The sequence below is a fragment of the Coturnix japonica genome, chromosome 28 (genome assembly GCF_001577835.2).
Source record: "Coturnix japonica isolate 7356 chromosome 28, Coturnix japonica 2.1, whole genome shotgun sequence".
Taxonomy (NCBI): Eukaryota; Metazoa; Chordata; class Aves; order Galliformes; family Phasianidae; genus Coturnix; species Coturnix japonica.
This window is the reverse complement of record NC_029543.1, coordinates 1,697,553-1,720,525: the sequence shown is the minus strand read 5'-3', so window position 1 is coordinate 1,720,525 and position 22,973 is coordinate 1,697,553. Positions and strand designations below refer to the sequence as shown.

The window sequence follows — 22,973 nt, the reverse complement described above, 5'->3', positions numbered from 1 at the left end:
GGGTGAGGCAATGTGAGATACCCACCATCATCATAGGAGGGAGAGGGATATGGCAGGCAGTGAACCCCTCATCCCATTGATCCATAGGGAAACTGAGGCACAGCTGAGCCCATAAGGATCGTGAACATCAGTGGGGATTAACACATATTATAGAGAAGCAGCATATGGTTGAATCCAAGTCAACGTCTTCCCCAGACATCACAACGCCTATAGGGTGTGATTAATGCTGATGCACTCAGCTGAAAAAGGGAAATATTACCCCCAAAGTGGGGGAAAGTTCATGGGCACTTACAGAGCCTGGACTTCGCCCATCAGCCCAGGCCCCTCCTGCCCCGCTCGGCATAGGAGGACAAAACCATTTGGCTAATAAGTTACGGAGCACCCAAGGGCCTTCCCTTTGCCATTGCATATTGGCGGCCCCAATCAGGACACGGGTGATTTTGCAATCTTGGTCACTGTTTATGTGTTGTTGGAGTTTAAACTTTGCCACTCGGGTCAGGGCATCGCAAAGGAGGAGGTGGCCAGGCTCGGTGTCTTGCACACCAAAGGGAATTCAGAGGCCAGGACGGATCTGAGGGTTCCCCATTGGAGTTGGGATCTCACACAGGTATGTCCTGGCTCAATAGGGCCCTATTGTCAGCAATGGGGCTGCTGGTGTCAATGGGAGGACCATAGGGTGTAGTTTCCCCTTTTATCCCAAGCTGGTTGGCTAAATGTCCCATTAATGACAGCCAAACTCAAACCCAGCTCAAAGAAGCCTTGAGTCAATGCTCTATAGAATGGGAGGTCGGTTGGATGGTGGGCTGGGTGGTTTGGGTGGGAGGTTAAGCGAGTGGTCAGTCGGTCAGTGGGTTGGTGGTTTGGTTAATCAGTTTGTCAGTTGGCCAACAAACAGCTCAGCTGTTTTGATCTGCCTTTTGGCCACCTCCTCCATATTGCTGGTCAGTCAACCAACTGGTTGGTATTCTTTGGGAGTCTTTGGGATTGGAGTAGAGGTGGAGACCTTTCTTGGGGTTCATTTGCCACACTAAATGATTAACCTGATCTTCCCAGTTGTCACATATGCTAGACAGGATCAGAAAGAAGATCTGAGCTGAGGCTCAAGTCTGGGTGCTCCTCCTGATAGGGTTGGGATAGCTGGGTGCCAATGGGGAGCCCCATGGATAGGATATGGGAGTTACAGCTGCTGGAAGCAAGCAGAGCGGGGACACTGCCACGTCCCTGACTGTGTGTGTGTGTGTGTGCAGACCATACGTGTGCTCTCCCTCCTGAATGCAGGTATGTAGGGCTTGGCCAGGTGTTGCTCACATGCTCTGATATGGGTTGCAACGTGTGTGTGTTCATACCCACGTCTCACATGCGGGTGCACGTGTGGATATACAGATTGCACGGTCATATACCTGCACACACGTGAGCTGTGAGACTCAGGGGAGATGCACAACCATGGGGATGGGGTCTGATCTTTTCTCCTCGCAGCCATGGCCTCTACTGTGGGCAGCCTCGACAGCATCGACCTGCTGGACCTCCTGTTTGACCGGCAGGATGGAATCCTCCGTGGTGTGGAGCTGGGAACGACACCCCCGAGCACCTGGCATGAGGATGGGGTGAGCCCTCAGGGTTGAGGGGTGGCTCTGCTTTACATGAACACCATCCAGGAGCCAAGCACTGATGGTGACAGTCATCCGTATCCCCACAGCGTGCCCAGGATGGCGAAGACTTCCTTAGCTCCATTCTAGGCTCTGGGGACTCGATATCAGACTCTCCCAGCTGGTCTCCAGGTGTCAGTGACAGTGGAATCTCTGAGGATCCCCCCTCTGATCAACTCGACAGCCCCCCCGGGTGCTGTGATGGAGGGCTCAGTGAGGCCCCATACGCCTTCACCAACTCCTGCCAGGTTCTGACGCACCCTGGGGGCAACAGAGCCTCCCACCCTGAGGTCTCCATTGACCTGGGTGAGCCATGGGGACAAGGATGGAGCTGGGAGTATTGGGAGGATGAGGAGACACTGGGGAGCTGAGGGGTGGTGTGAGAAGTTAAGGGAGCTATGTGGGATAGGAGGTTTGGGTATACAGGAAGAACAGAGAGGTATGGGGCACAGAGGGGATGCTGGGGGGTGTTAAGGGGCCAAGGACATGACACAGCTGACAGCCCTTGTTTGGTCCTCGCCCAGATATGTGGAACCCTGGTTTCTACCTGGAAGAGGGTCGGGGTCTGTCCACAGTCCCTGCGCCTGCATCCTGTACCCTCACTGTCAAGGATCTGCTGCTCTCAGGCAGCTCTGATGCTGTGAGTCCTCACCACCGTGTTCCCCATCCCTCCTTGTGCCCAGTCCTGTCCCTTCCTAAATGCCACCCTCATTCCTCAAGAATGGCGTCATCCCCATCCCTGTACTTTCCCTCATCCTTTCTTGTTCCTATCCTTGTCTCTTTCCTTGGACCTTTGTCCCTTCCCTCCCTCCTTATCCCTGCCACTTCCTGGACCATGATCCCATTCCTGCCCTCATCCCTCCCTGTCTCTCCCCCACTTATTCCCCTTTCTAAACTACACGCAGTCTTGTTCCTGTCCCTTTCTGGATGTCATCCTCAACCCTGAACCACGGTCCCCACCTGTGGTCCTCTGGGGCAGGCATGGGGTGAGCCTGCAGCCCAGGATCATCACCCATCCACGGTCCCACAGCAGCCACAGATGCCCAGCTCCCTACTGAGGCAGGGCCAGGGGCAGTTCCAGGAGCTTGTGCTGACAGAGGATGAGAAGAAGCTGCTGGCAAAGGAGGGGGTGTCCCTGCCTACACAGCTGCCCCTCACCAAGGTGAGTACCTGAGATGGAACAAATGGATGCCATACTTGAGGTCCTGGCTGCCCAAACAACCCCTTTATCTGCAGTATGAGGAGCGAGTGCTGAAGAAGATCCGGAGGAAGATCAGAAACAAGCAGTCAGCTCAGGAGAGCCGTAAGAAGAAGAAGGAATATATCGATGGGCTGGAGAGTCGGTACGGCCACTGAGCCCCTGCCTCAGGTTGGCTGCTGATAGGCACAATGCTTGGCACCCCTCACGTCCCTCTCTCTGTCCCCCAGGATGTCAGCGTGCACAGCTCAAAACCAGGAGCTGCAGAGGAAAGTCCTGCACCTAGAGAAGCAGAACTCGTAGGTGTCTCCAGAACAGACCGGGGACAAAGGGGAAGGTGAAGGGGTGGTTGGGACTCTGCTGGGATGTGGATCTCAGACCTCGGGGTTCTCATGCATTCTCTCTATCTCCAGGTCTCTCCTGGAGCAACTGAAGAAGCTCCAGGCTCTGGTGGTGCAGTCGAGCAATAAAGCAGCACAGACAGGAACCTGCATTGCGGTGCGTGGAGCTCCCTGCTCCTTGTCCCCATTCTCTGCCCTAAATCTCCTCCAGGGCTCCTTGCTTCAAGGGAGTTAGTAATCACTGGAAGTGCACTGCCAAGGATGGATGGGTGTGCTGATGTGTAGGGATAGATGCTCCAGGGTTGGATGGATATAAGAAGGGATGGACATGTGTGAAGGGTGGACGGATGATGTCCTGCCAGGGAGAAATGGAGGGACACAGCCCTGGTTCTGCCACCAGCCCCATCTTTGGGAATCACATTGCAGAGCCTGGTCCTCCTCAAGAGCCACATTATGGTAACACCACCCCTGTGTCCCCAGGTCCTGCTGCTCTCCTTCGCACTCATTGTCTTCCCCTCCATCAGCCCTTTCGCCCCTAGCAAGGCTGAGACAGGTGGTGACTTCGGACCAGTGCGAGGTAAGGAGGGCTGTGGGAGCCATGCTAGGGCTGCACAGAGGGCACTGCTGCCAGCCCTGACTCCCCCTTGTGCTCAGTTTTCTCCAGGTCCCTGCATAACGCAGCTGCCTCCCGTGTGGCTTATGCACAGCCCCGAGCTGGGGATGAGAAGCCACCAGAGCCACTGTGGTCAAAGCATCAGGATGAAACTGAGACACTGCACAAAGCCTTTGGCAGCAGCTCCTTCACTCCACACCTTGATAAAGCTCCCACCCGAAACAACACGCCACCACTTGCCTCAGAGGGGCTGAGCCAGAGTGATGGGGACCAATCTGGCACTGCATTGGGGGACAGCACTGCACTGCACCAAAGCCTGACGTCACTTGCTTGGACCGAAGCTGACCACAGCAGGCCCACAGTGCTGGAACCAGCTGAGGAGCTTTAAGCAGCACCCAGGGACTGCAGGGGACACAGTGGAGTTCAACACCTCTAGGACAAGACCCTTGGGGACCCTCTCCAGGCATGGACAGATGCTAGAGACCAACTTGGCTTTGCTTCTATCTGCAAACTGGGAAGAGGAGACTAATTCCTATTGGCCTTACCAGGAGGGAAGGAAGGGGCTGCTCCTGCCTGCTGAGTACAGTGGGAACTGGGGAAGGGACGTGGGTTGGTCAAGGTGGGGATGGGGGTACCAGAGGAGGCCTGGTCTGGCTGGATGTTGATGTTGCAGCTTGGTGGTTTTGTTCTCTCTCTTTTGTTTTTTTTTTTTTTTAACAAACAAACTTCATTTTCATCTCTAAATAAAAAGTATTTTAGAAAAAAGAAACAAAAAAGAAGAATCACCTGCCTTAGTTTAATACAGGTAATTCATAGAGCTTCAAAGACACCTTGACTGCTGTTGTCTGTGACAGCAGAGCTGGGACACTCAATCCAGGGCTGCCGAAGGAGTCATGGGCACAGCAAAGGGACCAGAACAGCATTCCACCACCACCCAGCTCTGCTCTAAGACAGCAACAGCTGCCCAATCCTGTTATGTCACTCCCCCTACCCAACACTGAGCACCCTTATCACGGGGTCCTCTGAGAGCCTGGGCTCTGCAACTTCCTATTTACAGATTAGGAACTGTATGGAGCAGGGGAGGTTCTTCCTGCAGGTACAGCTGCCCAGACATACATGATTCAAGTGTATTTAATACTTACATAAAAAAAGGGACAAAGCTTAAGGATATTAAAAAAAAAAAGTTGGTAGGAAAAGTGGCACAGACAAGTAAGTGTCTGGTCAGACAGGGAACAGTCTGGGTCAGGTGAGGAGAGGCTCTACCTTCATCTTCTTTGTCAGTGGTGGTCCTGTGCCTGGACTGGGACGCTCCTGCTTCAGATTGTCACCGTGCTCCACCAGCGTGGTCCCAAGGTCAGGGCACTGCCCAGCTGTTCCATTGTGTTGGGGAAAGGGCTCCTCCTTGAGCAACCCGTGAGCCTCGGGCTTAAATGTGTAGATCTCTTCAGGCTTGGCAGAGTCAGCACTTTCCACCACCACTGGCCCTGTCCACTCTGGGACTTCCAGTCCCAGGTGCTTCATCAGTTTTGTCATGACATCATCGACATAAGCATGAATGCGCAGGTCGGCCTGTTTGTCCTGGGGTAAGCAAGGACAAATGCAGCATTAGGGGGACAAACACGACGTACAGGAACAAATGTCTGTTCTCAGGGAGTGCCTGGGGACAGGGACTGGGCAATGGCTCAGCTGCACGCAGACTCCAGGGACATCTTCCATAAGGGAACACATACTGAGACCGTGGCCCCACCTGACACTGCTCCCTGGCTATGCTGCAGGCTGCTGAGGTTGCATCCAGGTGTGAACAGGCAGTCTGTGCCTTTAAATACAGCCCAGCAAAGCAGACATGGATGCAAAGCCAGGGTCTAGCAAGCCCAGGTCAGAATGGGACAATAACAATAGAGCTCTAGCAATAGATGCCCAGCCTGTCACTTCTATATGGCTGCTTGGAAAGGGACAATGTGCAGGGAACAAGTGATGGGACTGAAACAAGTGAAGGGAAAAGAGCAGGGTAGAGCAGCAAGGATGCTCTCACTCACATGCTTGGTTGCTTGCAGGTTGACTATGACCAGCTTCCCTCCTCTCTTCTTTGTGATCAGTGGGAGGTTGCCACTGGGTTTGATCTGCAGAGAGGTCCCCAGTGTAACAGAGAGATCAGCTTTTCTGCAGGGAGGAGATAAAATATCCAAGAGAGAAAGTAAGAAAAATAAAACCCAAGGGCTGCTTGCTGTGGTACTGGCAGAATGCAAAGGGCATAGACACCCTCCTGGGTCATTGCAAGCTGCAGCAATCAGCAGTCATGATATTCAATTCTAAATATGGTACCTGCAGGCTTCATCTGCTAGTGTGAGGTCACGGTCAGGCAGGGAATCTTCCCAGTCCAGAATAGTGTCTCTTAACTTCCCTCTATAAGAGACACAAGGACCACTGTTACCCTGCCAGGCAGGAATGGTCAGCAGAGATGGCTAGGAGACAAGTAACAGCTCTATAACCCAGACCCCCTGTCGCCCTGCAACACAAAATCTGAACATCAAAATCACTCACTCCTACCTCCCAGGTACTCTGTGTCCCCTCTTCATTTCACAGCACCCTGGGAAGCCCCATCCAGCACCCCTACTCCCATAGCTGCCCCAGCAGACGTACCTGCAGGCCCGTAGCCCTCGTGCTTTGGTGACGCTGCACAGCCTGCCCGTTGGCTTCAGCCCCATGCTGCCCACAACAGCATCCCGCACGTACTGCCTGCACACACAAGAGATGGTGTTATTTACAGCCACACGTATAGGGTGACTCACAGCAGCCACACATAGAGAGGTGACACAGCTGTGAAACATCCCCACAATACAGCATGTTCCACATCACAGACACCTGGGAGTGAAGGAAGCAGGTGATGGCTCAGAGCCACATGCAATGAGCTGGGCACCCAAATCCTTCATCAATTTCAAACCACAGCTATTGCTTACAATAATTTCCCTTTTAGGGAGCTTTGAACATCAGCTCCAAGGCCAAGAGAGGCTGTTACCATCCAGGATGCAAAGCCCAGCCTGCAGCAACCTTCTGTTACCTCTCTAAGCAGGCAGCCTCACTTGCCACAATGAGCAGAGGGTTTCCCAGGCAACAGAGGTTTCTCAAAATGTTTATTTCCCACAATATGACAGGGTTTGTGATTCAGATGGGACAGATCTGACCATGATTCCATGCACTCTGCACTAGGGACCTCTCCTGACAGGCAGCCCCAGGTCTGTGCAGTCCCTCCACTGTTCCTTAGGACAACAACAAAGCCCCCACCTGCTGCTGCCCACGTACTTGCCACATTTCGTGCACTCCTCCACAAACATGTTCCCGTGGAGCTCAGCCAACTTGTCCCTGTGAGAGAAATGACAGAAATGAATGGAGAACACCTTGTGCATTTAACACAAGAAACATTGTTCCAGGGTGGTTTAATAAGGTAGGGAGAACAGCCATGCTTTGGCATCTGGGAGAGACTAAAGGAACCTGGAGGCAGGGTGGGAGAGGCAGTACCGTGGGAATCCTGAGCGCACATGAAGGCCATCCACGTTCTGGCTGACCAGGAATTTCAGGATGCCGACTCTCTGCAGCCCCAGAAGTGCCATGTGAGTCTTGGAGGGCCTGGCGTTCTCAAAGGTGGTGTCAAATTTGGGGGAAAGCCCCTTCTCTTCCATAGTCCAGACACCATTAGGCCCCCTGCAGCAATGGGACAGGAGAAGGAATAAGTGAGATCTCAGGCTCTGCTACGCTGCTTGTAAATGCATCCCAAGCCCTATCAGTGCAAGCAAGGCACTGCTAAACAAGGACCACACATTCCTGGTTATTTTAGTTCAAAATGCATGTAGGGCTTCTGTGGGTACAGTTTAAAATCAAAACAGGAAAAGGTAGATTCAGCTGGATATAGGACAAGACAAGAGCAAAGAGGACATGAAAGGATGGCACAGGTCTCCCTATAGGCAGGATGGCTGGCAGGAAGCCCAGCCTAGATGGAAGATGGACTCAGATGAGGTGCTGTTGTGTCCCCCCCCCCCCACACACACACAGTGCCTGCTGCCCTCTGCCTTTACCTGAAGTCAGGGATCCCTGAAGCGGTGCTGATACCAGCCCCTGTGTGGAACACCACATTGGAAGAGCTCCTTATCAAGTCTGCCAGCTCACACACCTTCCTCTCCAGCTCTTCAGGTGGATCAAAAATCTGAGCAGAAGAAACAAATCCCAACGTGAATGGGGATATAGAAATGGGTCCTACATGCCTCCTGGTAGGCACAAAGAGTCAGCAAACCACTCTTCTATCACATCCACAATGGAAACCCCACGCAGGAAAGGAAATTTCACATTGCTTAATGCCAAATGTACATAATGAGGGAATAAGGCTTAAAATGAGGGAATAAGGCTTAAAAAGAGCAGGATGGGGGACAGCGATGGATGGGGGTCATGGGCCCATTCTGATTTTTGGCACAGCACAAATTCATTTCTATAGGACGGTTCTTTGCTCCCTAGAATGGGACAGAACTCCGACCCTTTTACAGCCCCATATCCTCACCCCAAAGCTTTTCTTAAGCTTATTGAGCATGAATGTGGGGGTTGGGGGGGACATAGGGATGGGGTCAGCCCAGTAGTGCCCACCCCAAGGTAAAGGGCCGGCCCTAAAGAATAAAGGGGACACGAAGACGGGGTGACAACGGACACAGAGCAATAGGAAGAAGGGAACGGAGGCCGGGACCGGGGAACCCAAAGACCCCATGGTGCTTGGGGTCCCCATGGGGCACAAGGCCTATGGAGGCCTTGGGGTCCCCATGGAGGCCCTATGGAGGCCTCGCAGGCCTCAGGCTATGCAAGGAGATCCCTCCACTCCGCTCTCACCTCGGGGAGGCCGCATTTGCCTTTATCCGAGTAGGGCGAGAGCCCGGCCGCGTAATTCACCGCCATGACCCGTCCCGGCTACCGGAGAGCTCATTGTTGTCGGTCCGCGAGCAAGGAGGCCGCGGCATCAGTGCGCATGCGCAAAGGCCTGCCTAGAGTAGGCCGCAGCCTCAAGACGCATGCGCAAAGCACTGCCTAGAGTAGGCCGCAGCCTCAAGACGCATGCGCAAAAGTCACGCCTAGAGAAGTCCTCGCCGCCATCTTTGTGTTTGGCAATAGGGAGCTCTGCCCTCACCCTGCTAATACATCCATTATAAAACATAGAACTTGGAGTGGAAAAAGACAAGGAGCTGCCTATGCTAAGAGGTGCCATGCAATGAGTGCATACAAAGGCAGAGGGCATCAGCTCTGCTGGCCTCAGCCATGTCTTACAATACCTTGTCTTACAATGTCTTGTCTTAAAATGCCTTGTCTTACAATGCCTGCAGACCTAGATCCATAATAGGGCTGTGATAGAATGGCTTAGGTTGGACAGGACCTTAAAGATAATCTAGTTCTACTCCCATACACTGGTCAGGGTTACCAGCTGCTGGGTTATGATCCCCAGGATCCCACCCAGCCCTGAGTGCCTTCAATTGGCATCCCCAACTTCTAACCAACCTGTTCCAGCATCTCCCTGCCTTATGAATGAAATATTTCTCCTTAACACATAACCTGAAGCATCGTGATGGTTTCAAACCCTTCTCTCCCTCATCTGAGGCTTCCCCAGCCTTGCTATAGTACCCCCTCCCTTGCAGCTGCCCTGTGTCTGGGTGCAGGGGTTTCAAGGATGTCAGTGCTCCTTGCCCTGCCTGGTGCTGGGCCCTCCCATGTTCCCCCCCCCCGGGCTGTAACTGCAGAGGTAACCCAATGCCAGTGTGTGTGTCCCCCCCCCCGTGTCGTGCTGTGGGCCAGCAGCAGTGAGACAAGGTACAGACAGGGCTGGTGTTGAGCTGGACCCGTAGCAGCAGCAGAAAAGCCTTCAAAGCTGCCCTCTGCAACAGCCACATCCCTACAGCCTGACCCCAGCGGGCAGATGAGGCTTTAAGGCTCAACCCAGGTACCACGGGACTGCTATGAAGAGCCTGAAGGCCAAGTTCAGGAAGGCAGATGTAAGTGCTGTCCCCAAGGACATAGGGATGTGTCCTGGGTTGTCCACAGGGATGTGGGGATCTGCCCTGGGGTGTCAGTGGGTTTCGTGGGGGTATGGGGACACAGAGATCTGCCCTGGGATGTCCCATGGGGACATGGGCACCTGCCCAGTGACCCAGCTTCCACTGGGATCATAGTTGTGAGCAGGGCAGAATAAAGGAAGGGAAAGCAGCACCGAGGAGAGGTGAATGTGTCCCAGATCCTGTACCCATTTCTGTCCTATGGGATGCAGGGATGGCTGCCAGCTTTCCAGCCACAGCAACCAGATTGGGTTCCCACTTTGAAGCCAGCAAGTCAATGCTCCTTAATTATTCAGCACCAGACTGGCACAATGCTGCATATTCCTGCTGTTCTCCAGGCTGGGAAGAAGGTGACAGTGCCGTCCCCACTGCCTATGGCAGCACCAGGGGGATGTGTAGGTGGAGGAGCCTGTGCATTTTGGGGTTCCCTCCTTGCAGGGGGTCACTGGTCCCCTAAGATTCAGGTGGGGGGATCCTGTGTCCCTCTTAGCCCCAGAGCGATGGGAGATCAGTTTCTGTCCCTCAGGGCAGGGTTGAGGTCCTACATCCTTCCTCCTCCTTGGGGAGCTGCTTGCAGGCAGTAGGAGGATGTTTGTCCCTATAGTTTGGGGATGCATCCTTTCCTCTTCTCGGGCACAGGGGTGAGAGAGCTACTCCTCCCCCCTCCACACACACACCCTCCCACTCTAATTGGGACCAGACTTGGTGCTTGGTGGGACCTCAGCACCCGCTCCGAGTCAGGGATGCAGGGATGCAGGGATGCAGGGATGTAGGGATGTAGGGATGTAGGGATGCAGGGATGTAGGGATGCAGGGATGTAGGGATGCAGGGATGTAGGGATGTAAGGCCGATGATAGGGAATGTAGGGATGTAGGGATGTAGGGATGCAGGGATGTAGGGATGCTGAAGCTCTGGGCTCCGAGGAGGGAGGGAAGGAAGGAGGGACGAAGGGACGGCAGGAGGCGGATCCCGGTTGTCACTGCGGCAGGACTCGGCCCCCGCCCCGGTGGCGGTACCGGACCGACCCGTGGTCTGGGGTCCTTAACCTGGAGCCCCGACCAGCCCAAGCTCAGGCAGAGAGGCAAGGGATGCATGGCTGCCCGCCGCCTCCTCCTCAACACCATGAAGCAGATCTGCCTCTGTGCCGCTGCATCCTTTGCGGTACGTCCCTCCATCCCCGCTCCCCTTCAGTCCTGCACATGGGGTAAGCTGTCACCCCCAACCCCCGTCCGGACCCCCTCTATTCCCAACCCTGTCCCCTGGGCTCTGCTGTATCCTCCCCGAGTTGCTTTGTCCTTGCAAGACAAAGGGGTGGGGGTGAGCATCACGCTCCCAGTTTGCCCAGTAACCCTGGGAGTCTGTTTTATTCCACACCCCACATCAGGGTCCCCTGGCCCTATATAGGACAGGTGCTGTGGCACAGGGATTCTGTCTAGCGCTGGGCATCAGCTGGTGAGGGGCAGGATGTGAGCTGTTCCCAGAGGTCACATCCATTTCCCAGCCGCAGCCAAGCTCTGGTTTGTTGTCCCAGGCTGTGGGGTGAGCCCCAGCTCCTGCTCTGCTGTGGGTCATTCCCTGAGGAAGGGATGTGTGGGGCCAATGGGCCAGCAAACCCTCACCTAGCCCCAGTTCTGCTCAGGAGCATCGTACCCAACACTGGGCTGCAGTCATCCCCAGGGACCTGAGCTCACTGTCAGCTCTGCTTGCCCTGACTTCACCCCTTCCTTGGAAAGGAGAAAAACAAGGCTGAAAATGGAGAGACCCAAGCAGGGATAGGGCTCAGGAACCCCTGTGTGCTGCCTATGGATAGCATCAGGGTCACTTGGGTGGCAGGAACAAACCCTGGGTGGGGGGCAATCAGGGAGCATCCAAGACCTTGGAACATTCAGAGCTAAACTGGGGCAGCTCTGCTACTTCCCCCATCTGTGAACTGCAAACAGGTTGGGGGATGAAGGGGAACCTCATTCAAATCAGATCTCCTAGATAAACCCTTCATGCAGCACAGCAGACACAGCAGCAGCTGGGAAAGTGCACCTAAGGGATAGAGTTGGGTGGGATAGAAGGGGAGGGGATGAGGATTAGTAACTGTGTCTAGTCCAACATCCTACTTGCCCCTGATGATAGCACAAGGATCACAGCCTCACGTTGGCTTCATTGCAGAGTCAGGACTGGACCAAGAACGATGAGAAGCTCTTGCAAGCTGTGGACTACAATGATGCTGGAAAGGTGGCATCCCTCCTCGTCCGCAAGGGTCTGGTCCCCACCAAGCTGGATTCAGAGGGCAAATCTGCGTAAGTGCTGGCCTGTGTCACCAGGGATACAGGGCTGTGATGGGGCTCAGGTGAGAGAGATGGGTCTGACAGCTCTGGGTCTTGCTGCAGGTTTCATCTGGCTGCCACCCGGGGGAATGTGGATTGCCTTGAAGCCATGCTGGCTCACGGTGTGGATGCCATGACCAAAGACAGCTCAGGTGAGGGCATGGCAACCATATACCCCTTTCTAATGCTGTGGTAGCCCTGCTCAGCCCAGCGGGTCCTGCTGTCCCATCTGTCCCCCTTGTGCTATCAACCCACTGTCTGTCCTCTGACCTGTCTGTCTGTCCCTCTCTGCAGGTTACACTGCCTTGCACCTGGCATCCAAGCACGGACACCCACAGTGTGTGAGCAAGCTGCTGCAGGTACTGGGGTTGGGAGGGAGGGTGTTGTACCTGGTGTCACACCACACTAAGCCCAGCACCTTAAGGGCAGCCCCAGCAAGGTGCCCTCTATCCCTGTTCTCCCTTCCCTCAGTGCTGGTGCTGGTTGGCATGATGGTTCCTGGCTCTATCTGGCACTGTTTGATTTGGGGCAGCCTTATAGCCCTATAGTAGCCACATGTAGCTTGCAGAGTCTATCTGTTCCCCACCCTGCTGTAACCCAGGCTCCCTCCCTTTCAGGCTTCCTGCCCTGTGGATGTAGCTGACAGCAATGGACAGACAGCACTTCACCACGCAGGTGAGTGAGGACAGTGCTAAACCCATCCTGCCCACATCCCCACATCAGGCAATGCTCACCTTCTGTCCTCCACAGCAATCAGTGGCTGCATATCGTGCTCAGAGATCCTCTGCGATTACAAAGCTCCCCTGAACATTAAGGACAAGGTGAGATCCTTCTGCTTCTCACCCTACAGAGCAGCAAAGATCCATGCTGGCTTTGAAATGCAGCTGCTTCTTGGGGTGTAATGGAGCAGCTGGCAGCACTTGGGGTCTCCAAAGCACTGCTATGAGAACACCCCAAAAGCAGGATGTGGAAATCAAGCAGCAGGGTGCCCTGAGATGGGGGATCTAAGCAGCATCCCCAGCTCACCCAATTTCTCTCTGCTTAGAATGGCTGCACACCATTGATCCTTGCTGCAAAGATGAGCCACTCAGAGCTCTGTCAGTACCTGCTGCACCACGGAGCAGCCATCAACAGCCGGGACCTGCAGGGGAAGTGAGTCTTTGCTGGTGGGAATTGGGGGCATATGGGGAGATGGATGGTCCTCTCACTTCTGCTCCCACCCCTCTGCTCAGGACAGCCCTGATGTTGGCCTGTGAGAATGGCAGCGTGGAGACAGTGGAGGTGCTCATCAATGCTGGTGCACGGGTGGCCTTGGTGGACTCGATGGGTCACGATGCTGCACACTACGGCCTGTCCACGGGCAATGCTCTCATCCAGCACTTCTTGCAAGAGGCTGCTCAGCGCCAGTCCTGGGCCAGTGGTAAGTGAGCACCCCAGTCTGGCTCTACATCCCATGCCCACCTCCATGATCCCCAAAACCTCCTTGATTTCTCTTTCCTCCCACTTTGCCCCACAGAAGAGGAATCATCTGAGCAGATGTCCCAGGTGAGGGTTGCCAAGCCTGACTCTTACCAGGATTGGAGGCACCTCAACCTCTGGGTGGGGGGCATTGGGGGGGCATTGGGAGTCCTCATGCTCTCCATGGTGGTGATGGTGCAGGAAGGGGGGAGGCCATTTGCTATGTAATGTCCCTCTGCAGACATCTTCACCCAGCCAGTCATTAGGCAGAGAGAAAAGCAACACCCCGAGGAAGAGGAAAGCTCCCCTGCCTCCTGCAGGTGCCCCAGGCCAGGTAAGAGATGGGATCCTTCTTGGCATGGGCTTAGCTCTGTATCAGCAGCCAGCATAGCAGGCACAAGGCAGCTGAACCCATTCAGAACTCCTCCATCTACCTGCAGGAAGACCAGGATGCTTATGAGGAGATTGTGAGGCTGAGGCAGGAGAGGGCACAGTTCTTACAGAAAATCCGAGGCTTGGAACAGCAGGAGAAGGAGAGACGAGAGGTACAGATGGGGCACCATTCCATGGGGAAAATGCCACCCCATCACCAGGGATGGGAGGGATGAGGGCAGCATTTACCCTTCCCTGTTGTCTCTCTGTGTCTTGCCAGCAGGATAAGGGCTCCCTACGCTCCATGGAGAAGCAGGTGAGGTCACCGTGGGGATGTCACAGGCAGCTTTGGCTGTCTGAGGGGTCCTGGTGCTGGGGATGCCATTGGGGAACCGAGGGGACCCCTGTGTCATGTCCTGCAGATCCAAGAGCTGGAGGAGCGGCTGGCAGCAAGGGAAAGAGAAAAGGAGAGGCTGGGGAAGGAGGTGGAGGCTTTGCAGAGCCGCTTGTCCTCGCTGGAGGTGGGCACAGGCAGTCACAGGTAGCACCAGAGGTTGGGCAGGGTGTGCAGCATCTGACATGCACTGCTCTGCATCCATAGAATGAGAAGGAAAACACCAGCTACGACATTGAGACGCTGCAGGACGAGGAGGGAGAGCTGCTTGAGTTCCCAGGTAGGGCCCTGCTGACCTCCCAAGGCCACCGTGGGGCTGTGGAGTGGGATATATGGGCATCTGTGTGCTGCACAGGGGCAGAGCTGCTGCTCTCCAAGAAGACTCTGAGCCCTTCGGCTGAGGAAATGCTGGCCACGCTGCAGGGCCAGGTGCAGTCCCTCACTATGCAGAACAAGGAGCTGAGGGAGAAGATACAGGCAAGTCAGCCAGCCCTCCCTTGGTCCCCATCCCCATCTATCTCCCTTGGTCCCCTGCCTGCGGGCAGCCTCACCATCCCCACTCATTAGGTCCTGGAGAACTTCGAGAGGGATGAGAGTGACCCATCTTCCCATGGGGACTTTGTGCCTGTCAGCCTCTACAACTCCCTCAAACGAGAGCTGGAGAGGCTGAAGACTCAGGGTGCAACAGAGCCGGGTGGAAAGAGCAGCAAGGAGCAGCAATGCACAGAGCAACAGGTCCAGAGCCGCTGTAAGTGTGAGCTGCGGGTGCCACTGCAGCAATCTCCCTCCAGCCCCAAGCAGGAGGGTGGCAATGAGCTGGCAGAGGCCCGGGTGGCCTTGAAGCAGGCACAGGCAGCGCTGGAGGAGCGTGAGCAGCAGGTGAGGGAGCTGCAGGGTCGTTTGGAGGCTGGTGGCCAGGAGGAGGCATTGAGGGAGAAGGCAGCTCTGCTGGAGCGCTGCAACAGAGCAGAGGCGATGGCGGAGGCGATGAGATGCAAGCTGGAAGCCAAGACACAGGGCTGGCAGGAGGGTGATGCATCCAAGCTGGAACCAGGGGTGCAGGAGCAGCGCATGGCCGAGCTGACAGCTCAGCTTGGGCAGCTACGAGAGCTGCTGGGCTGCAGGGAGGCCGAGCTGGAGACCCTGAGAGAGCAACTGGCAGCACGGCCGGTGGGACGGCAGGAGCATGAGGAGGTGCTGGCCAGGCTGCAGCAAGCACAGAGGGAAGCTAAAGGCCATGTGTCAGCAGAGGAGCACGCTCGGGCCACTGCGGCGCTGCAGGAGCAGCTGCAGGCGCTGCAACAGCGTGCAGATCGGCTGCAGGCTGTGGTTGAAGCTAAAGGGCGTGAAGCTGCAAGGCTGCAGGCTGAGCTGGCGGCAGCAGTGCCACGTGGGGAGCATGAAGCGGTGCAGGAGGGGCTGCGGGCTGAGACGGCTGCATTGAGCCAGAGGTTGAACGAGCTGTCGAGGAAGCACGAGAAGACCTGCGAGGAGGTGTTCAGGGTGCAGAGGCAGGCGCTGTTCATGAAGAGCGAGAGGCAGGCGGCGGAGGAGAGGTTGGCCGCGGTGCAGCAGCAGCTGGCGGAGGCGAGGGATGAAGCACGACGCCTGCAGGACCTCCATGGCCATGCAGAGGACTCAGCCCGGTTGGTGAGGGACAGGGATAGGAAGGTAAGGGATGGGGAGGTGGTGGAAGGGTGGCAATGGGGGGATCCTTGGGGAGATGGAGCTGAGCTGGTTCCCCATAACCACACTGTGCAGATCACTGAGCTCTCCAAGGAGGTCTTCAGGCTGAAGGAGGCCCTCAATGCTCTCCCAGAGCCCAAGGGGGGGCTGCAGACCCCCCCTGACGCTGCTGCCATGCAGTCCAGGATCCAGGCGCTGGAGGAGAAGCTTGAGGTGGGTAAAGAGGTGCTTGATGGGTTCCCAGGTCTCCACCTTGAGCCCAAGCCTTATTGCTCTCATTCAGGAGACGGAGCTGCAGCACAGCAAGGTGGTGAAGCTGTACCGGAGCCACCTGCTCTGTGCAGTGCAGGTGAGCTGGGATATATATGGCTATGGGGATGATGCCATAAGGGTGGCAGCAATGGATCCATAGACCCTGAGCGTCCCTTTGAACCCCAGGGCCACATGGATGAGGACGTGCAGAGGCTGCTGTGCCAGATCCTGAAGATGCAGAGGCTGCAGGAGCAGGACAGATGAATCCCAATAAGGGATAATGGGCACAACCAGCAACCTGGCCAAGATGGGGAGGGGGTCAGGCCTATGTTCACACCCTCACGGCCCCTTTGCTTCTCTGAGCACTCACCTGGCAATGGGGGGGGGGGGGGTCCTGTGCTACCCCCACACAGCAATAAAGTGTTTCTATTCACAGCAATAGGATGGTTTGTCTGTAGGGTGGGGGGATGAGGATGGGAACGTGGTTGTCCGATAAACGCTGCTGCCCCCTGCTGGAAGAACAGCGGTACTACAGGCTCAGAGGGCTCACTACTGCCGCCTGCTGGCAAAGCTTGGTATTGCAGGCGTAGATTCGCTCATGCGTAGTACTACACAGACACTCTGCGTTGTTGTGACGCCTATCTCTATGATAGTAGGTCCTCCCGAGCTTGCTTAATTAATACAAATGATTATTAATTACCAACAGGCTTGAGCACTATTTGCTCTGAAAGAGGCGCTACAGCACATGAGCGATGTGATGCCTGCAGTACCACCCATCGTCCAGCAGGGGGCAGCATCGCTATGGGTTGATGCGAGAAGCGGGCTTCTCGAATATATATATATAATATATATATATATTATATATATATATATGGGCTGCAGTTTCTGCTAAGCTGGGAGGGTCTCAACCCAAAGCTGAGCTGCTCAGGGGAAGGCAAAGCCTTTATAGGGCCCTACAGCATGGAAGCAGATTGCATTGGTGGGGCCTGATTGGCTGCAACAGCCTCTGTTTTAACCTAGACCCCTAACCCTAATAGGAACCCTAATAGGAGCCCTAATGGGAGCCCTAAAGAAACTGCATCAACCCCCAGTATATAAACCTGCCCCAAAGCTCTTATGTAGCCATAAAATAATGCTAAAAGTTTACAGTAAAATAACCTTAATTGTAATGCAAACACCCACCCACCCCCCTTGTTAAAGTAACCATAATCTTAACCCTAAAATGACATTAATTATAACCCTGATCACCCTCATAATAATTGTAATAGCCCTAAAAATCCATTGAAAATAATCCAGGAAAGTCATCATAAGAGTAACTCCAACAGTCACTTCAACCCTAAAGATAACCCCAATTTAATGCTAATCAGAATTGCAATTACTCTGAAAATTACTGTATTAACCCTAATAACAGCCCTAATAGCTCTAATAATCCTTACAGTGCTGCCACCGTAACCAGTGCAAGAACTGCAAGGGCACTTTTGTGGGGTCTGAAGTGATTCCCTTAGTGGGATCTGAGTAGTGGGACCAGAGCCCTAAACCCGACCTTGAACCTTATCCTAAGAACCCTGACCCCAACCCCAATGGGACCCCAACACTGTAAGTAATAATGACCCTAAAGAGAGGCTTGAGACGTGCATTGCTTCTGGGGTGGGCTGAAGGATTAGGGTTTGTTCAGTGTTCTGGGGTGGATGTAGGGGTTTGGGGTTTAGGGTTTGGGGTTGCCATAGCAGGACGTGGTGGGGTTTGAGGGCTGTGGTTAGGGATGAGGTTTGACATGGGGACTGCATGAGGGTTATCCCACTTTGGGCAGCCTTCCCCAGCCCCCCTTGTGCTACATGGCAACGTCCCCAGGCAGCTCTATGGAGCTGTGCAGCCGTTGCCAATCAGTGGGGGATGAAAGCTGGCAGAGAAATTATACGAGAGAAGCAGCAGCAACAGGACCAAGCGGGCTGCCCAGCTCTGCCTTCCTCCTTCCCCATCACCCTGTTGTTTGGGAGCACCCTGTGAGCCCCTATGTGGATTTCCTACCCCCATAATTCACCTGTGAGCACTCACCTCCCTCTACCCGAGCCATGGGTGGCACAAACTGCCTCCCTCCCCCATAAAGCCCCAATTGTCACCATCCACGTGCAGGGTTTGGAACGCCGTCAGGGCTGCTGGCTCACCGCAGCCTCTTCCCAGCAGCCAACGTTTGGCATTCCCCATCCAATCCCTTCCACGCAGCTGCAGCTCGGTCACAATGGTCCCTTCTTGCATTGGGGCCACCATCGTCCTCCCCATGCCAGGAGGAGCGACCTTCCCTGCTTGGAATGAAGCAGAAAAATCCACACTTGTATGTGAGCCAAAGATCAGGAGGAGAAGCCCCCAGCAGCCTGAACTCGAGCTGATTCTGCTGCAGAGGGGCTGCAAACCAAATGGGAGAGACCTGGGACAGCACTGGGGTGCTGTGGGGAGAGAAACTGGGGGGGACCCCAAGAGAAGCCCCATTAGACCCTGAGATGTGGGTGTTTTAGTGCCCAGATCCTGCAGGATTGGAGACGTGCTGGAGGCTCTGGCTCGCTTGAGTGCTCTTCAATCCCTCCCAGCATTGCACGCTCTGTTACAGGGCACCGCAGTGCAGACCCTAATGAAAGACCGTACATCTTAGCCGTGTTATTAAAGCCCTCTGGGGATGAAAGCAAAGCAGCAAATGCTGATGGGGAGGAGACAGACCTGGCCCTGAGCAACCAGAAGCTCCCTCTGGGTGTAATGCAGCACCCAGCCAGCCCCAGTGACACTGATATCACCTGTTGACCCCCCTCCTTTTATCCCCCAGGACACCCAGTGGGGTGATGGAATGGCAGCATGCAGTCCCCAGGAGCTGTTAATTGGAAGCAGCAGTGGGAAGTTTAGTCGTTAACACCTGGGACTGATAATTGCTGTGTTGCTGTGGCTGCGCCTTGGGAGCTGCCAGAATTCCAGTCCCCAGGCTCCATGAACACCCCATCTAAAAGCACAGCTCTTTCCTCCCCCCCCCTCTCCATATGCAAAGAGCTGAGTATCTGGGGATGGATTTGAGCATCACAGGGGGAGCTGCAGCCCTTTGGGGTTGGGGTAAGGAGCGGGGCACCCCAAACCCATTGAGAGGGGTGATGCTGGGATGCTCTGCTCACCCACTGGAGCATATGAAATGAAAGCCAAGGAAGGCATGAAAGGTGCAGAGCTGATGGGTATCCCTGGGGGTGGCTCTGAGGCTGTACGAGCTGCACCCCAAAATCACTTTGTCAGCATGGGGACACACTGTGGGGCAGCCTTAGTGCTGGGGAACCCCTTCTAGAGCTGTGCCCCAAAGCAGAGGGGCTGTGCAGCTCCCCAGGGCTGTATCTCCATGCAGTGCTGTCCCCCACCATTCAGTCTGGCTCTCCCCCAGCTGCACATCTGTCCCCAACGTTGCAGCTGGAGCGGGTGCCTTCTGCCTTTGTTTGTTTGTTCACAGTACAGCAGCTCCGAATCATTAGATAATTAACGCTCCGGAGAAGCTGCAGTCAGGAAGTGCTGTTCCTCCAGAGGCACGTGCCATCCTCGTTGGTGGGATGCCCAGCACAACAACCTCCATCCTGGGGTCAGAGGGGCAGGATGGACCCAAATTCCTTCATGGCCTCCAAAAATCCAAGTGCTGGAGGTTGAGCCCATCCACCTTTGGGCTGCCCAGGAGCAATGGGAGCTTCCCATTCAGTGCCTTTGGTACAGCATTGCTCTGTGCAGTGAGTGTGACCCATTTACCTGGGCTCGTTAGCATGGTGAGAGGCTGCTTAATTTGAGGCTGAGAGCTGAGTGCAGTGCCCTGGGCATGCTCTGGACAGGACAAAAGGGAATGTGGGTTAAGCACAAAGAATTGCTTGGCTGCACCCCCAAGGATGGAGCATGTACCCATCCCGACCTCCTGCTGCAATTAGCTAATTGCTCTGTATTCCTATGGTGGGGGGAGATGCTCGTGTCTACAAAGCTGCCTCTAGGGATGCCCACCCTGTGGCTCCCCATGGTCACATTACATTGGCAGCAACCAGAGGGGGCTTGGAGTGGAAGGAGGGGGCACAGAGCTCAAATGATGCCATGTGCTGCTGCACCCCAACCTGCAATATACATTCGTGCCCTGTTTGTATATTGCAGGGGGGTCTGGGGGCTGCACTGGGTTGGGATGAGGTGGTGAGCGCTGTATCTATGGCTACAGTGTGTGATGTCAACACAAGCCGATGTGGCAAATGATGTCATCAGATGGGGAGAGCCCTTCTTATGGCATCTCGCCTTTCAGGTACTGCAGGATTCTGGCTTCTGGGATACCCCAAAGCAATGTGTGACGTCGGGTGGTGGCAAAAGGGAAAGGATGATTAGGGGGGGGGTTGTGCAGGGCTGGGATGGCACAGAGGTGTCTGGCTGGGGATGGGGAGAGGATGTTGGCACAGAGCGGTGCCACCAGCCCGTGGACACAAGTCCCGTCCTTGTGCTGGTGACATATTGACTGACAATTCTTAATCAAGTGGATTATTAATTAGCAGAAGAAGCCGGCTGCTTAATCCTCCCCATCCTTGGCCGGGCTCGGAGCCGGGATTTTATGCTAATCGAGGCTGTTATCGAAGCGATGTCAGCAGCTGAGGCCAAGGCTGACAGGAGAGCGAGGCGGCAGCGAGATCCGTAATTGCAGATTTAATCAGCTGTAATGTTTTCTGAAGCCACCACGCGCCCTTGCGAGCAGCACAGCCGCCTCCGTGCGCTGCATCTCTCCCCAGCGCTGCCCGTGGTGACAGCGCCTTGTGTCCCCTCTGGGTCCCCCCCCTCTATGGGTCTGCCCCTGTGCCAAACTGGTCGGGGTCCGTCTCCTCCGTTCCCATCTGACGCTGTATTTCGATGCAGTGTTGGTCCTCATCGTTGTCAGCGGCTGGTTCGCTTAACGTGGTGTCTGTCGGAGGAAATCTCACATCCCTAATTAAAGCTCAGCTCATGCAGCGTTGATTCCCTGGAGATGCTTCCCTCGCCTTCCTATTTCCCGTCAAGATCAAGGGGATAAACCCGTGTTACCGTTAAAGTTAACAACAGCAGCAACAAAGGGGAAGTGCTGACAGCCCCGTGCTGGCAGCGGGTGCTTCTCCAGGCACAGTGTTGGTGGAACAGCAGCACATGGGGCTGCCGGTAGCCAAAGACTTGTAGTAATAGGATAAAGGGGGGATGAATGATGTGGGTCAGATGTGAGGAGGAAGTTGTTCACTGAGGGCAGTGAGGATCTGGCAATGTGGGTGCCCCATCCTTGGTGATGCCCGATGTTAAAGATGGTTCCTGGGCAGCCTGAGCTGCTGGGAAGCACCCAACACATGGTAGGATGGGGCTGGGGGGGCTTTGGGGTCCCTTCCAACCCAGCCATGAAGGTGTTGGATGCAGGGTGAGGTGTACTCAGCACCCAGCAACTCAAGGAACTCAGGAGCTTCTGCCCTCCCATATGGGACATGAGGATGGCACGTCCCAGCTCCATTCCCAATAGGGCTGAGGGAGACCTGAGCCCTGTCCTTGGGCTCCTCCTTACACCCCATAATGAGCCTCCCTTGCCTGAAAAGCATTGGGCATCTCATGCTCTGACCCCTCTGATGCACGGGGCTGTGGGGGGCCGAGTGGCACACGGCTGGGTGAGCAGCACAGCTCTGCCTTCCCTGCAGGCAGCCAATGGTGGGGGTAGGGGGAGGGGGGGGAGGGCTGGTGCTGTTGCTGCTTCACATGCCAAGCAATCGCATCCCGGGCATCTGTGTTGCTCCCTGGCTGCCAACATACTGCTCATAGGGGTGGGGGGAGCTCTGGCACTGATGCGATTAGCAATGCCCACATCTCACACCCTGCTGCAGCCAGTCGTGCCCCGGCCACTGTGCCAGGGAGGTTTCCGGCCCTGCAGGGAGGATTGCACACAGGCTGGTGCTCCCTGCTGTCTCGCATGGCTGCTGCCTGCTTAATTGCGCTGAAAGCACAACAGATGGCAGAATGGCTTCAAGATGTTCTTTTGCAACATCGAGGTGCAGCCGGGCTCCTTTGCTTGCTTTTCCTCTAGCACCAAACAACTTAACAACGTGCAAAGGAAGGAGAATGGGGAGAACCTGAGCTGTAGCGTGACCCTGCTCCTTGCTGACCCCAATGCACCGTGGCACTGCTGCTCTTCGTCCCCAGCTGCTGGGCTGTGGGCAGCTGCGAAGGGAATTAAAACACTTGCTGCCTTAACAGTGCTGTGCTTTCTTCCTGCAGTAATCCCTGCTCTGTTCTGCCCTTCCTTCCTCCACCTCCATCACCTGCCCTGTCCCCGTGCTACACAACTGCCTTTGATGCAGCAGCCGGTGCTGAGCCATGTGCTGACAGCAGCTGGGAACAGGACATGGGGTGGGAGGGTCTATCTGGGCACAGCGCCGACCTGGTTGGGTGTCGTTGACTCTGGTTGTACCCAAGAAGAGCTACACCAGCACTGGCAGCACCCAGCTTAACTTTACTACCCCATCACCCACCACCAACACCCATCGTGGGCCACCAGTTCATCCCCAGCACCCAGCTGAGCTGTGCTGCTCCCCCACCTGCCTCCCTCCAGGCTTCCCCATCACCAGCACACCGGGA

General features: G+C 55.3%; 3 protein-coding genes across 5 annotated transcripts; 2 read left to right on the top strand and 1 right to left on the bottom strand.

Annotated features, from left to right (window-relative positions):
* The first annotated feature begins 446 nt into the window (after positions 1-446).
* Positions 447-4,513, top strand: CREB3L3 (cAMP responsive element binding protein 3 like 3). The gene is given in 11 exon segments (XM_015886638.2): positions 447-548; positions 550-607; positions 1,477-1,604; positions 1,697-1,952; positions 2,171-2,286; positions 2,677-2,808; positions 2,883-2,989; positions 3,075-3,143; positions 3,258-3,342; positions 3,666-3,762; positions 3,840-4,513. Coding segments are annotated over 11 exon segments (1,482 nt in total). The 5' UTR covers positions 447-461; the 3' UTR covers positions 4,187-4,513.
* Positions 4,514-4,911: 398 nt separating this feature from the next.
* Positions 4,912-8,812, bottom strand: SIRT6 (sirtuin 6). Its single transcript, XM_015886640.2, has 8 exons — positions 8,665-8,812; positions 7,869-7,996; positions 7,315-7,497; positions 7,099-7,158; positions 6,439-6,534; positions 6,121-6,201; positions 5,835-5,958; positions 4,912-5,376 (listed from the first exon to the last, which is right to left on the bottom strand). Exons 1-8 carry the CDS (start codon positions 8,728-8,730, stop codon positions 5,041-5,043), a joined length of 1,074 nt encoding a protein of 357 aa, XP_015742126.1. The 5' UTR covers positions 8,731-8,812; the 3' UTR covers positions 4,912-5,040.
* Positions 8,813-10,811: 1,999 nt separating this feature from the next.
* ANKRD24 (ankyrin repeat domain 24) lies at positions 10,812-16,794 on the top strand. Of its 3 annotated transcripts, none has more exons than XM_032441017.1 (19): positions 10,813-11,036; positions 12,036-12,166; positions 12,257-12,345; positions 12,488-12,552; positions 12,811-12,868; positions 12,944-13,014; positions 13,239-13,345; positions 13,426-13,613; positions 13,710-13,738; positions 13,893-13,985; positions 14,092-14,196; positions 14,307-14,339; positions 14,446-14,544; positions 14,625-14,697; positions 14,773-14,894; positions 14,985-16,088; positions 16,179-16,316; positions 16,387-16,452; positions 16,542-16,794. In XM_032441017.1, the coding sequence occupies exons 1-19, from the start codon at positions 10,968-10,970 to the stop codon at positions 16,617-16,619; spliced, it is 2,718 nt and encodes a 905-aa protein (XP_032296908.1). In that variant the 5' UTR covers positions 10,813-10,967; the 3' UTR covers positions 16,620-16,794. The 3 variants fall into 3 exon arrangements, with proteins under 3 accessions (XP_015742280.1, XP_032296908.1, XP_032296909.1); XM_032441018.1 differs by having other exon boundaries at positions 10,967-11,079; positions 14,304-14,339; XM_015886794.2 differs by having other exon boundaries at positions 10,812-11,036; positions 14,304-14,339; positions 14,625-14,894.
* Positions 16,795-22,973: the final 6,179 nt, after the last annotated feature.